At 31.9% G+C, this 13,182-nt stretch overlaps 1 protein-coding gene across 1 annotated transcript; it reads right to left on the minus strand.

Moving 5' to 3' along the window:
- Nucleotides 1–137: 137 nt before the first annotated feature.
- On the minus strand, nt 138–9,222 carry LOC146943540 (protein RAE1-like). The gene is made up of 10 exons (XM_085741829.1): nt 8,985–9,222; nt 8,809–8,889; nt 6,655–6,848; nt 6,025–6,166; nt 4,806–4,886; nt 3,958–4,086; nt 2,582–2,659; nt 2,404–2,475; nt 1,472–1,552; nt 138–500 (listed from the first exon to the last, which is right to left on the minus strand). Exons 1-10 carry the CDS (start codon nt 9,129–9,131, stop codon nt 450–452), a joined length of 1,056 nt encoding a protein of 351 aa, XP_085597955.1. The 5' UTR covers nt 9,132–9,222; the 3' UTR covers nt 138–449.
- Nucleotides 9,223–13,182: the final 3,960 nt, after the last annotated feature.

Genomic DNA, 13,182 nt, shown 5'->3' on the forward strand with positions numbered 1-13,182 from the left:
AAAGTAAATTAGAGTTAAATTTTAATTATATTTTGAAAAGAATTGATAATAATATACGAGATCTGAGGGAGTACGTTGATAAATCCTTGAGATATGAATATGATAGTATAAACTAATGAAATGAAATTAACAAAATATTGTTCCAAGGTTGAGTTCCATATAATTTCTCAAATAAAGATGTTGGAAGGATAGTATATTTATACTAAATTTTATAGCTAATTTTCTACATCCTTTACAAAATTCGAGAATTAAATCGACATTTACACCTAAAAGTATCGTTTTGCAGAGTCATGAAAGAACCTATTGTTCATAAAACTGAAAAACATACACACAAACCATAGGTACTTGCATAGTATACATACACTTAATGAAAGATATCATTAAGCATTATCAGTTGATAATTCTTCCAAGTATACCCACCCCACTACCGATATTGCAGACAGCGTCCCCTACCTTCTGCCAGTCGCACCAATGCGCGGTTTTCCCTTGACCTCGGATTCCTGCCTCCCACAGGAACATATCAGTAACAGATGATAGAAAGATATTCTTTTAGATATCAAGTCCAAGAACTTGGTATGATACATGTGTATGATATACCAGCTATGAGAATATGCAATTAATACATCACTAAATTAATCAATATATGACTATCAAAACTTACAAAAAAATACATAATAGAAAAGATACACATCTTTCTTTTGACTTTCATTAGTCCTATCCTTTTTTTTTGCTTGGAATCATTAGTCCTGTCTAAAAGTTAAGATTTGACTATATTCAATAGCCTACAACTTACTAATACTATCATTTTTATCTCCCCCGTTATCATCATTCACAAAATAATAAACTCCAACTCAAATTCACCATCAAGAAGACCCCCACCACCACCACTATTAAGCAATGTTGTTAATGGCAGACGACGATTTATGGCGCATGGAAAATGTCCGGCTTAAAAATGTGTGATTGCGCCCATTGGTGGCAGCTGGCGCAAATTATCTTACAACAGCTGGCACAAAATTCATCGTGTCATTCCGACACAGTACCATCATGGCAACTATTTAACAACACTCATATTAGGTGGATCATATACATCTCCACCAATGTCCAACACCCTTTGCTTTCTCGTGGTATGTCCTTTATCTTTCTTGAACAAAAGTCAAAGGTTGAAATACACAAACCAAATTGTTATTTCTTTTCGAATGCACTATATTTCTATTCAGGTAACAAATAAAGGAGCCTGTACTCCGATTCTTCTCAGCCCGTGAAGAAGAATAAGACCAGAGAAGAAACTCTTTTTGGAGTTAAATCCCAAATGTACCAATCAATGGTTCTTTTGAAAATAAAAATGGAGAAAACAATTTTGGAAACATATGCCAGAGTTTGGTATGCATATCAGTATAAGATATGGCTGGAACATAAATATTTTAGCAATTTTGGAGTATATGGACGTCATAGGAGCAGCCGAACCAAATACCTGTGGCAAGTGCAGGAAAATGTACGGCTTTGCTGTTGCCGGATTATGATTTTCTGCCCCTTTACTCCAGTCATAGCAGACCTACAAGCAGGAAATCAGTATATCAAATCCACATGCTTTAACCTGATGGCAATAAAGCTTGTAATTATAATACATGAAATTTAGAAAAATCTAACACGGATGAGTATAATAGTGCATCTTGATCTCTCATCTTTTTTCAACTCAGTTTCTATTAGTTAAGGCAAGCAAGCAAATGAAGTTTGGTGTCTCTTCCCCCTCCACATAAAAAAAAACTGCTACTGTTCGCAAAAATATGTCCTATGCATACAACACTTGGGAAGTAAAAACTGTGATGCTTCTTAGTTCTCAAAGCAAGTCCATTAACAAATATGAGATCCCTTTTTAATAGTACGAGGTTCAGGAAGTTTGATGGTGCTAGTTGGAAGGACAAAGGCTTAACTTAAAAGGCAGGAGAGATAGACGGGAAAAGCATGGAGGTTGGTTAACAATTGGGAACTAAGCTTTTCCTCTGTTATGGAAAATCCTTTTTTTTATGATAAGAAATGGAAATATAATTTTTTTTCTTTGTTCTCATTCAATATTCAATAAATGAAGCATTATTCCCTTCCTTCTCTGTTTATGGAACCTCTCTTTCTAAATTTCCATATTCTATTTGTAGGCTCAGAAACCTACTTTGAAAATTCTGAACAGTTGTCATGTATTTTGACATCCTCTCATGCACATGCTGCCCTCGAGGAATGTTTTTACAAGGTATCTTCATAACTAATTGAGCAAAGAATAAAAAAAGCAGCAGACCAAAAAATAATCTCAATTTAAAATGCTAAAGTAAAAAAGTATGTGTGATAGAAAAAGATTGCCAAAACATATTCAACAATGTCAAAAACTTATGCAGAGTGAGATAACGGGCATACTGAGTAAGCAAATATTGAACCATCATTGTTAAAGGCACTGCAAGGAACGGGTTGGCTGCATCTTAACATGGCCTGAAATAAGAGAAGATCACATTAAATAAGCATGTATTATGACAAAATATCACTCTAAGATGCATTGGTTGGGAATTGAATGAGTAATAATAGAGATTGAAATAACCTTAAGCCTCTGTTTACTATCCTTGTCCCAAAAATTAAAAGCACCATCAGAACCAGCAGTAGCAAATGTGTGGTGTACCTAAAAAAATTTTAAAAAAAAAATGATGGGGGAAGAATGACAATAGACTAAAGCGAATATACTTTGTCAATGATATCTTGTGTCCATAATTGCTGTACATTCAGGTCTAGAGGTGCCAAAAGAAAGATAAATATTTGCTACAAAATTTTAGGGAGACCAACAGATGATAATTAATAGATATATAACAATCAGCTACGCATTTATCAAAACTCAACAGAATTGAAGCAAAGAAGTTTGTTTGAAATTACACAATTGAAGGTAGGATACTAGAGATATGTAAACAAAAAATGTAATAGATAAAAAGTGTCCATATATCACGGCACTGTAGATCTTCGGTGAAATAGAAGTCTTGAGTATTTCTACTACTGCACATCTATATTCCACACAAAAATTTCATGAACTGAAAATACAAGGAAAGCAGAAATTTTAACTTATATCACTGCATTATTAATTTGCAATGTGTCATTGTCAGTATGACCATCACGGAACCGAGTGTTAGGACCAAAATAATAAAATGTGCTAAAAACATAGAGTTTATACAAAGAGAGGCTCCTAAACGTGAGGAAACATAAATTGAGGAATAAAAACCAGTAATAAATTAAGCAGTAAGAGGGTGATTTTAATTAGATAGCTAAATTGCATTTTGAACAACTCATGATGGCATCACATGTTACAAAATTTTAAAAAGGAAAACAATATATACTCATTACGGAAATTTCATGCATGGTTGGTTTTCAATTTCATGATTCATTTCCATAAGAATTTAGATTTCTTTAAATCGGCACTACAGGATACTTGCATTTTTTGGTTCGAATGGGTATCAGCAATCAGCATACCCTATATATATAATCAGAGAATCAATTCCTCAAAAATTTAAGATTTATGCTTTCCCTAGCACTTGGGATTGATAGGTTCTTTCAAGACCAATGTGTCTGTTTCTCCAGAGATATTGGCATGGAGAGATTTTCGATATAGTTGAATAACGTCAGGAAAAAAAGTAATGGTAATTCATCAATATATCATATGACTTCTATTTTAAAAATTCAGAGGTGTAGTATGGGATGATAGAGTATCCTACACCTACAACTTGAAGGAACTCTATTCTTAGTTTCTTTATCATTAAAAAATAAAAAAAGATGATAAAAATGTTTTTCAGCAGTGTAAGTAAACAAGAAAAAGGTGCAATTGACACCATATAATTTATTGAAAAAGAGAAAGAAGGTAAACAGTGCACAACAATGTAAAGTAAATCATATTAAAGTAGAATAGTAAGGCCAAGATGGAACCAGAAATCTTACAGGATGGAAGTTTAAAGAGTTGACTGAGTATATTTCATTCCCCTCTCTGTGGCATTTGAAAGTGAAATTTTTAGCCTGCTGACTATCATCCAAATGATGCACTCCAACTCTTCCTTCTATTGATCCAACCTACAGCACAGTAAGTATAGTCTCAGTTTCAACATCCCAAACTAATTGGTCTAGATTGCAAGTAAATGGTCTGTATTTGGATACATTTCATGACAGGATATTATGGCATTGTTTGATCCACACAACCAATTCCACCTATTGGTAACAGGCTTCGGTTGTTGTTGTAGGACCACTGAAGAGTTACACAGGAAAGGGAATCTGGAAGACGGATGATTTGCAAATTATTCTTTAAAACAGACATGTCATAGATACTTTAGGGAAATAGATGAACATTAGATTTTGTCATAAGTTTGAAAAGGACAGAAAACGGAGTAAACTTCAAAATTTCCTTATTTCTTTTGACATTTTCAGAGAAACTAATATTTATTAGTTCATATTATTATCACAACCAAAGTAATCATCAAGCTACAAAATATCATTCATGCTCCTGCACATTCTAATTTTGGCAGGAAAATTTATATTGCTTTGATATCGGCAAAGAAAGGTGCAGAGCTGAAAGGATTTTTCTAGTCAACAGAAAGATGCGTGCAAGAGATTTAAAAAAAAAAAATCAATAAAAATAGGTTATAGAGAAAATGTTCTTCCACGGATACTAAACAGAGCGGCCTATTGGGAAGAATCGGATATCATTTTCACAGGTAAAACGACGATAGGAAATAAGATTTGTTGAATACGGAAAAGCATAAAGATGTTTTAAAGAAGTGAGGAATGATGCATACCAAGAAACCTTGTTGATCAGGGAACGCAGCGAGGCACCTTGTCTGATACTTTAAGGGTGAAACAATTCTCTTAAACTCAACCTGTAGCAAAAGAAAATATGGTCAAAGTTAAGAGATACTTGCAATGATCAGCTGAATAAATAGTGACCAGCTGGCCATACATAAGTGAACACATTGAATGCCCACAATGGAGAATATGAAATAGGATGCAAAACTCCAACGAACTTGAATTCAACCAACTAATTAATAAAGACATGTTTTTATCAAAAAGTTAGAAGTGTGAAGTGATGTTCCTAAGCTTTCTGGTGACTAAGGCACCACCGTATTGTTAAATGGTCATCCCAAATCGAAGCAAACAGCAGAGGAGAAGAGAAGAAAGAATTGCACCTTTGGAACGAAATTGTTCTTCTAACATGTCAGTTCAAGCCCAACGATACTGTGCATTTACAAATTGTAATTTGAATCGTAAAAGCAAATCTAGTCACACAAATACACACAAACACAGACGAATGTGTCGTTTGAATATGCAGCTTCTTCAGAGAACTTTTGAAAAGGAAAAAAAAAAACATTTTCCACTCTTAATAATTTCTCAAAGAGGCTTGCTAGGTAAACTTGTTCCCTCTTTTCTACTATTTTTGAAAGCTCGTTTATCAACTGTACCTACATCTCAGTGCACTTACGATATTGGCTAAATTTCCGAATCATATGAAATGGGTAACTGCATCTGTTTTGTGATTTTGTACTTGGGCGTGTTGGTAGACACAATCTCCTTGCCTTTCTTTACAAGCCCCAAGCTCCTTACTTGACCTATGTGTTGATGTTTATATTTGTATGGTCAGAAATCTCCTATTTTAGGGGAGACTTTATCCAATTTTCTAGAACACTATGGTATTTTAACTTTTGGTGCTATGTCATCCATTGAGATTGCAACATTACATGGGTGAATACTTGCATTTAATGTCAATTGGGTTAGGATGTGTAATCCTAAACTAACAACAGGACCTGAAATTTGGTTGTCTGTTTTCTTTCCTTGGGATGATAAAATATCCTCATGTAATTTCTCTTCTCCCTAAAAGAGATCCTCTTTAATCATGTTATACGCAAGAAAAAAGAAACACAACCTCTATGAAATATGCAGATAAAACAGCCCCGTTGTCACAAGCTAATTACATGACTGAAAGCAAATATGAATGATAGAAAATATGCTCAAATGTGTTACCTGAGGATTTTGCAAATTGTAAACAATAATATTTCTATCAGCAGTGCCAACTACCATCAGAGGATGTTTCACTGTCATTGCATAGCAGCGCTCTGGGAGTTGTTGTGTGTGCACTGGATTTGGCTGCCTTGTATCCCAATACCTAAAAGTGGCCAGGAAAAGTCATGTGGAGAGGAAGAAAACCCCAGATAAAGTAAAATAGTAAGCTCCATAACATATCTAATTAGAAAGAAGCAAATCCCAATACATATCAGCACCACTAAATGCTAAAGCATGCACTATAATCTATAATAATTAATGAGCGACAATAGGTAATAATTGGATTAAAGACACGGTCTATGTAGGAGGCTACCAAAACTGCTTTGTAAAGGCTTATAACCAGAAAGAAAAAAAAAAGGAAGAATAAGAGATATTTTATAACTCATAGATAAGATATTCTTTTAAAACAACAAAGTAATCCTACATGGTTACACAAACTTCAGATTGGAACACTCATTTCTGACATTCCTATCCAGAAGTAATTAAATTGATTCTAATTCGAATAGAAGACAACCTAAGAGACATGCGAGACTATATAACATGAAAACGATAATTTAAATTTCGTAAAGGAAGTGAATGCTGGTACATTACTTTATAGTCTTGTCCCAGCTTCCTGTGGCTAAGAGGTTCATCTCGGGAATCCAAGCAATATCTTTGATAGGTGCATCGTGCATGGCTACAGTAATTGGTTGTCCTCCAGACAACAGAGGCCACATTTTAACTTGCTTGTCACATCCACCAGAGAAGACAGTTGTGCCATCATCCTTCCAAGCAGAGCACAAAACCTATGCAAAAAGATATGCATTATAAACTGATGATATATAGATGACTTTAACAGAATACCGTTTCTAGATAATAGAAGATAATAGGCTTAAATCACACCAAATTACAAAAACAAGAGCAATCTCTTTCGTCCCGGAGTTCAGAAACTCCCACAGAGATGATCTCTGTTCATAAAAAAGCCCGACATGAAACCTAATTTTCCCCTAACACTGCCACACCAATAAAAACAAAAATATATAACTGTTCCATAAACTGCCAGCATCAAGTTATAAAACTAACAACTGCATAAACTGTCACATAGAAGTCAAAAATGAAGTCTTAACATCGCAATTATTAAAAATAAGTCCTACGGTTTTAAGAATAAACTTTCGTTACAATGGATCTATAACTATGAGACCTTGCTCTGGCTACAAAGCCTTATCATCACCTTCTGCAACTATTTACAACTTCAGCTTGACCATCTACTTGGGGTTGATATAAAGAGAACACCTTTAAAACTATACCCTATAATCGAAGTACTGCCTTCAAAAAATGACAAACTTTAAAACTTTTTAACAACTATGGCAGCCACACTTTATGCTCTACACGGATGTACCAATGGAATAAGTGCACATACCCGTCTGTGGGCTTTTATTATAGGGTAGTGTTAACTTGTGCCCTTAGGGCACATGTTAAGAAACCCAAAAGAAGAAATATTGTATAAAATTGTGTGCATTCAACTCATTAAAAAATTAAAAATTAAATATAATGCACATCTTTCAATAAATCATTTCCATATTTGATTCATTAACTTGTGCCTTAAGGGCATAAGTTAACATTTCCCTTTATTATAATATCATGGTTACATGCAAGGGGAACAGCAATGTGCCATTGTACCCTATCAAAAAGGGGTATGCCTTAGAATCCCGCTGAAACTAATAATACGAAAATACATGTAGTGCTACATTGCAGTTATTAAAACTAAGTAACTATTCCATAAACAGCCACGCCCACATAACAGTATTAAAATCTATAACTAAATCCCAACATAGCAATTATTAAAACAGATTCCTATGTTTCCTAGAATAGACTTTCTAGATGATAGTTTCAGTGGGGCTTGGTCCAAAATATCAGGAAAATGAACAGGATTATGAAAACCACAAGTGTAAAATTTGATGCTATCAATCAATTGATCTACACAGTCAACTCAACAGTCAATTCATGTTATTATTCATTAGTTGCATCAATCAGCACAAAACACGGAAATGAAAGAGCACACATACTAAAAAAATCCAACCTCAAAATCGTACGTAACAAAGGATCCTAAAAGACACACAAACACACCACTACACGGATACAAATATCTTAATATTTAAAAATAGAAACTGTACTATGCTGAATAAATGAGCAATCACAGAAATACATCATCATTGCCCAACAAAAATCACGCACAAGATACAACTATTTACTTTGTTTAAACAAATGACAAATGGAAATCACTGTCAGTCTTCACTACTCTTACTCTTGTCCTCTCCCCCTACCATCACCATATTCTACTTTAGATTCGCAATTGAGACCATCCTCCATATAGTAATGAATCAAATTAGTATACTCTCACGGTGTACAATTATTTTACACATGCATCCAATGATGTGTTGTCACGTCAATTAATAAATATGAAAACACACGAGTTGTCATATTCATTAACTGACGTGGCAACACATCATTAGATGCATGTGTAAATAATTGTACACTGATAGGGCATATACTAGTTAAATTCATAATAATATCATAAAACTTACAGATCTAATTTATATACACCGTCAGTGTAAAATGTGTACTTTTGTCAATCGATCATAATCATGAGATCATTATAAACATTTCACTTTCATCATAACTACTTGTAAAGTGACGCATATGATTATTAGTAATGAATTACAACACAATGTATGAAAATTAAATTGAAACGGTTAAAAAGATTACCGGCTGATCATGCGCTATAGAAGCCTTAGGCATAGTAGCAACATTATTAGCTCCATCACGAGCAACCTCCCAACAACGAACCTACAAAAAAAGAAGTAAAAGATAATTGCAAGAACAGAAAAAGTAACAGAAAATTTCGCAATTGCATTGAAGAAGACGAAGAAGAAATGAAGTACCTGATTATCCCAAGAAGTAGCAACAAGTAAATTGGATTTGGGACTGAAATTGAGACTGGAAACCGAATCAGTTGGAGGTTGATTAACCTCGATGGATTTGTTAGGGTTAGGGTTTGGATTTGTGCTATTCGATAAGAAATTCGACATTGCATTCAACGCAACACTGAAACAAAATTGGAGGGAGCGAGAGGGAGTTAGTAGAAGGAATGAAAGGGGTTTTGTGTGAGTGTGGGAAGGTGTAGGATATCGAATCATACATGCGTTATTACCACGCTTTGCTTGCGCTTCTAGGATTTTCTTCTTTATTTTTATTTTCATTTTTTATTTTCCTTTCTATTTGTTCATGAGAGTGATGGACTATGAGCTATAGTCTATAGCGAAGGGTGTTTCCCTCGGTTTGAATCGGTTTTGAGATTAATTGGCATTCCATCTAAATTAAAAATTATATGTAATTTGATTCGGTTTGAAAGACTATTAAAAAAAATTGAACTAATCCGATTCAAATATATGCAATTTAATTTTGATCGGTTTTTGAATATTCAAAATGCAATATATATATATATATATATATATATATATATATATATATATATATATATATATATATATATATATATATACCTTTTTTAAGAATATAATTTTTTTATTAATATTAATATTACACAAACACTATAAAATAATAGGTTTGATGCAAAATATATTAAAAAAATTAAAATTACGTAATGTAAATTATCAATTATTTTTTAAACATATGAATTAATAATAATATAGATTAAATTAATGCAATATATATGATTAAAAATCAACAAGCAACATAATAATTCAATATATAATACTAATAAAAGACTAAATAAGTATTAATATTTACTTTTACGGGGTTCTGTTTGGTTTGGTTTTAAAAAAGTGATTCAAAATCCGATCTGATCTTAGTGGTTTTTATAAAACAACATCCAAACGCATCCAAAAATATTTGATTTTTTATAGTTTTCGGTTTTTTTGGATCGGTTTGGATTTGAACACCCTTATCTATAGCTATTACTCCATTCGATTACATTTATAAGTAAAAATCAACTTTTTTAAATTCATTGAATAACTACACCTACACATCTTTCTATTCGGTAAGACTCATTTTTGAGTTTTTAATTTATGTTTATAAGTTTATTTAACTAAAATAACTCGTTTGGTATCTCTCGCATTTTCATGAGCTTGTAGTTTATATTTACTAGTTTAAAGTAATTTCTTATAAGCTAATTTAGTCAGTTTATAATTTGTCTATATTTATCTCAATTTTGCCCCATTAATATTAATTGAAAAAAATTAAATGTATCATTTTTACGTCATTTTATATTTAAAAGATGCTTCAACCATTAATTTTACCAAAAATATAAGTTAAATTACTTGGCTTATTCTTATCATATATAAGAATCTATCCAAAAAAAAAGTTAGAAATTTTTAACATAACATGATTAAAATGAATTTTTAAGCGTAAAAAACATTAAAAAATTCATATTTTGTTAACAAATTCTGATTTTTTTTTTTTTGGGAGAGATTGTTGTTATATTCTAAACATTCATAACAAATTTCATTAAAAAATGTAAAGGATATGAGAGAGTTGATTTAAAAGTATGAGTAAGAAGTGGTGATGAAAAAATTTTGCGTACTAAAATTTGAAGAAATCTTTTAGAGAGGTTAAAATAAAAAAAATATTGTATATTTATATGGAGAAAAAAACATATTTAATCATATATTTAATAAGTCTCTAGTTGTATCACCCTTACAAAAAAAATAATCTCTAGGTTGTATCATATCATGTAACGTTATAAAAGCACCCACCTCCTATCATTTTCTGGTCTACAACAAATGTTAGGGATGAATATTTTTATAAGCACTCTTTCCTATCATTTGCAAGAATCGCATGCACCAAAAGATAAACTCTAAATTTAGTGGTGGAGAAAATTTATGAAATTTTAAAACATCGAGGACAGTATTTTCATATTTGAAAATGTACTGAGGACTAAAATTGTTACTCCCTCCGTCTCACAATTATTGTCTCTTTACAATTTTTTCTTTTTCTCAAAATAATTGTCACTTTACAATACCAATGCAGCATTTATTATTTTTTTCCACTATTATACCCTTATTTATTGAATTTCATCCAACTTAACTACTCCACTGTCTACAATTAATAAGGATATTTTAGTAAATGCAACTAATTTTACTATTGAAATCAACATAATTAATCATTTTCTTAATAATCGTGCACAAACCTTAAACGACTAATATTGTGAGACAGAGAGAGTAATAAACAAAAATAAAGTGAACAAAATTACCTTTAATTAGGTCTTATATTATACACATAAAAGTTATTTAAATGTGAGAAAAATAAAAAACCTTTGTCATATTCTAAACCTTTCACCTCATCATCTCAATCCTCAAATTCAAATTTGATCCCACAAATAATGACTCACAAACAATTTAACATTTGAACCCTAACTAAATGACATGACTTTTGTCACTTATTTGTTATTTTTCACTACGTAAGTTAAATATTTGTTATGTTCAATAGACAAGTTTTCTTTTTTTAAATGCAAAATTAGAAGAGATAATAAAAAAAATTGAATTGAAAGAGAATATATAAAAATTTGTTTCAAAACAAACTAGAGAACAAAGTTGACTAATCATCATTATCATTATCATTATATATTTGTTTATAAATACATAGTATAACTTATCAAATGTACACATTAGTATTGTTTGTATTATCTTGTAAACCTTCCACGTAATCTCCTCAACTCAAGTTCAAATTTCAACCTATAAATTGTATTAAATCCAAAGACATTGTACGACCTTTTTAAACATTGTTAAATGTTAATCGCAAAAAAATATAAATCAAATCCAACATTTTCTTTTATTTATGAACTAGTTTGAGACCCGTGCCAGCACGGGAAATGTTTTATCGAAAAACTATTCTTTACATGTTCTTCACATGGTTATTATAACTGATCTGTCCGAGAACATCGTTTAAGGATGAATCGGTTACGATACTCGTGCGATAGAGGACCAGTACGGTGGAGGAGATGCTCTGATGAGTTTATCGGTGATGGTTAGAGCGAGCGACAACGGTACCTGCAAAACAGACACACACTCCAACACTCAAGTCAGTATTGGCTCGAGGGCGGAAAAAGTGTTTAAAGTTTAGTTTTAAGTTTATGAGTTTGCATAAAGTGATTGTGTACCTAGCTTGACAAATGTGTTATATAGACATCGAAGGCCAGTATTGACCATTGGATGGTAAGATGATAGATGAGGTTGTCAAGAGATCCCGTCCCGTGAGCCTGAGTTGGTTGTGTGAACATCTTCGAAAGACGTTGTGCTCGTCTGCACGTCTTTAGATGGATCATTGTAAGGCCTTTGATGAGTCATTATTGAACAAATAACAAATTTTAAGACAATTGTTGATTAAAAGAAAGCATACATAGTTAAATTGATAACTATATAAAGAGACATAGTTTGACTTTGTAACCTCAAATGAAAGAGTTCAAATCTCATCTTGGACAATTGTATTTTTGTCATAAGTATCACTGTTATGATAAAATTCCCCCTTCTAACTTTTTTTTAATCACTATTAAGAAACTACTTAATAAATGCACATAAGGTTCTCTAAAAAAAAGCACTTGAGTTTTTTCTTTTTATTTTTATTTTGAAATTGTATTAGTAATATCAAAAATATAAAAATAGTCCCAACCATCTCTTTTTTCTTTTTACTGGAAAATCATACTCTTTATACATATAAAATGGAAAATTAATGATAGGGGTTTGCTTCACTAACGGTGTGAAAAGATCAAAACAAACCCGTATAAAAGGGGTGGAGATTCTCTCCCGTGAAAAGTGTATCCAGTTAAATCACTGTCATCCATTTGTTTTTGTTGCAGGCAGTTATGTGTTAAAAAAATACATTAAATGGTTGAGATTGCCATTGGATCCCCTCCAGTTAATTATTCATGGGAGGGAATCGGGTCCCGTATAAAAGGTAAGACAACTAAGGTCATGACCTAAGACCTCACAACTTAATTATATGTCCTAATATATATATATATATATATATATATATATATATATATATATATATATATATAATTTAATAAGAATATTAAGTTCTTTTTTAAGAGTATTTAATTATTCTTGATAAAATATTCTT

The sequence above is a fragment of the Medicago sativa genome, chromosome 2 (assembly GCF_051527215.1).
Source record: "Medicago sativa cultivar Bolivia chromosome 2, Bolivia_mono, whole genome shotgun sequence".
NCBI lineage: Eukaryota > Viridiplantae > Streptophyta > Magnoliopsida > Fabales > Fabaceae > Medicago > Medicago sativa.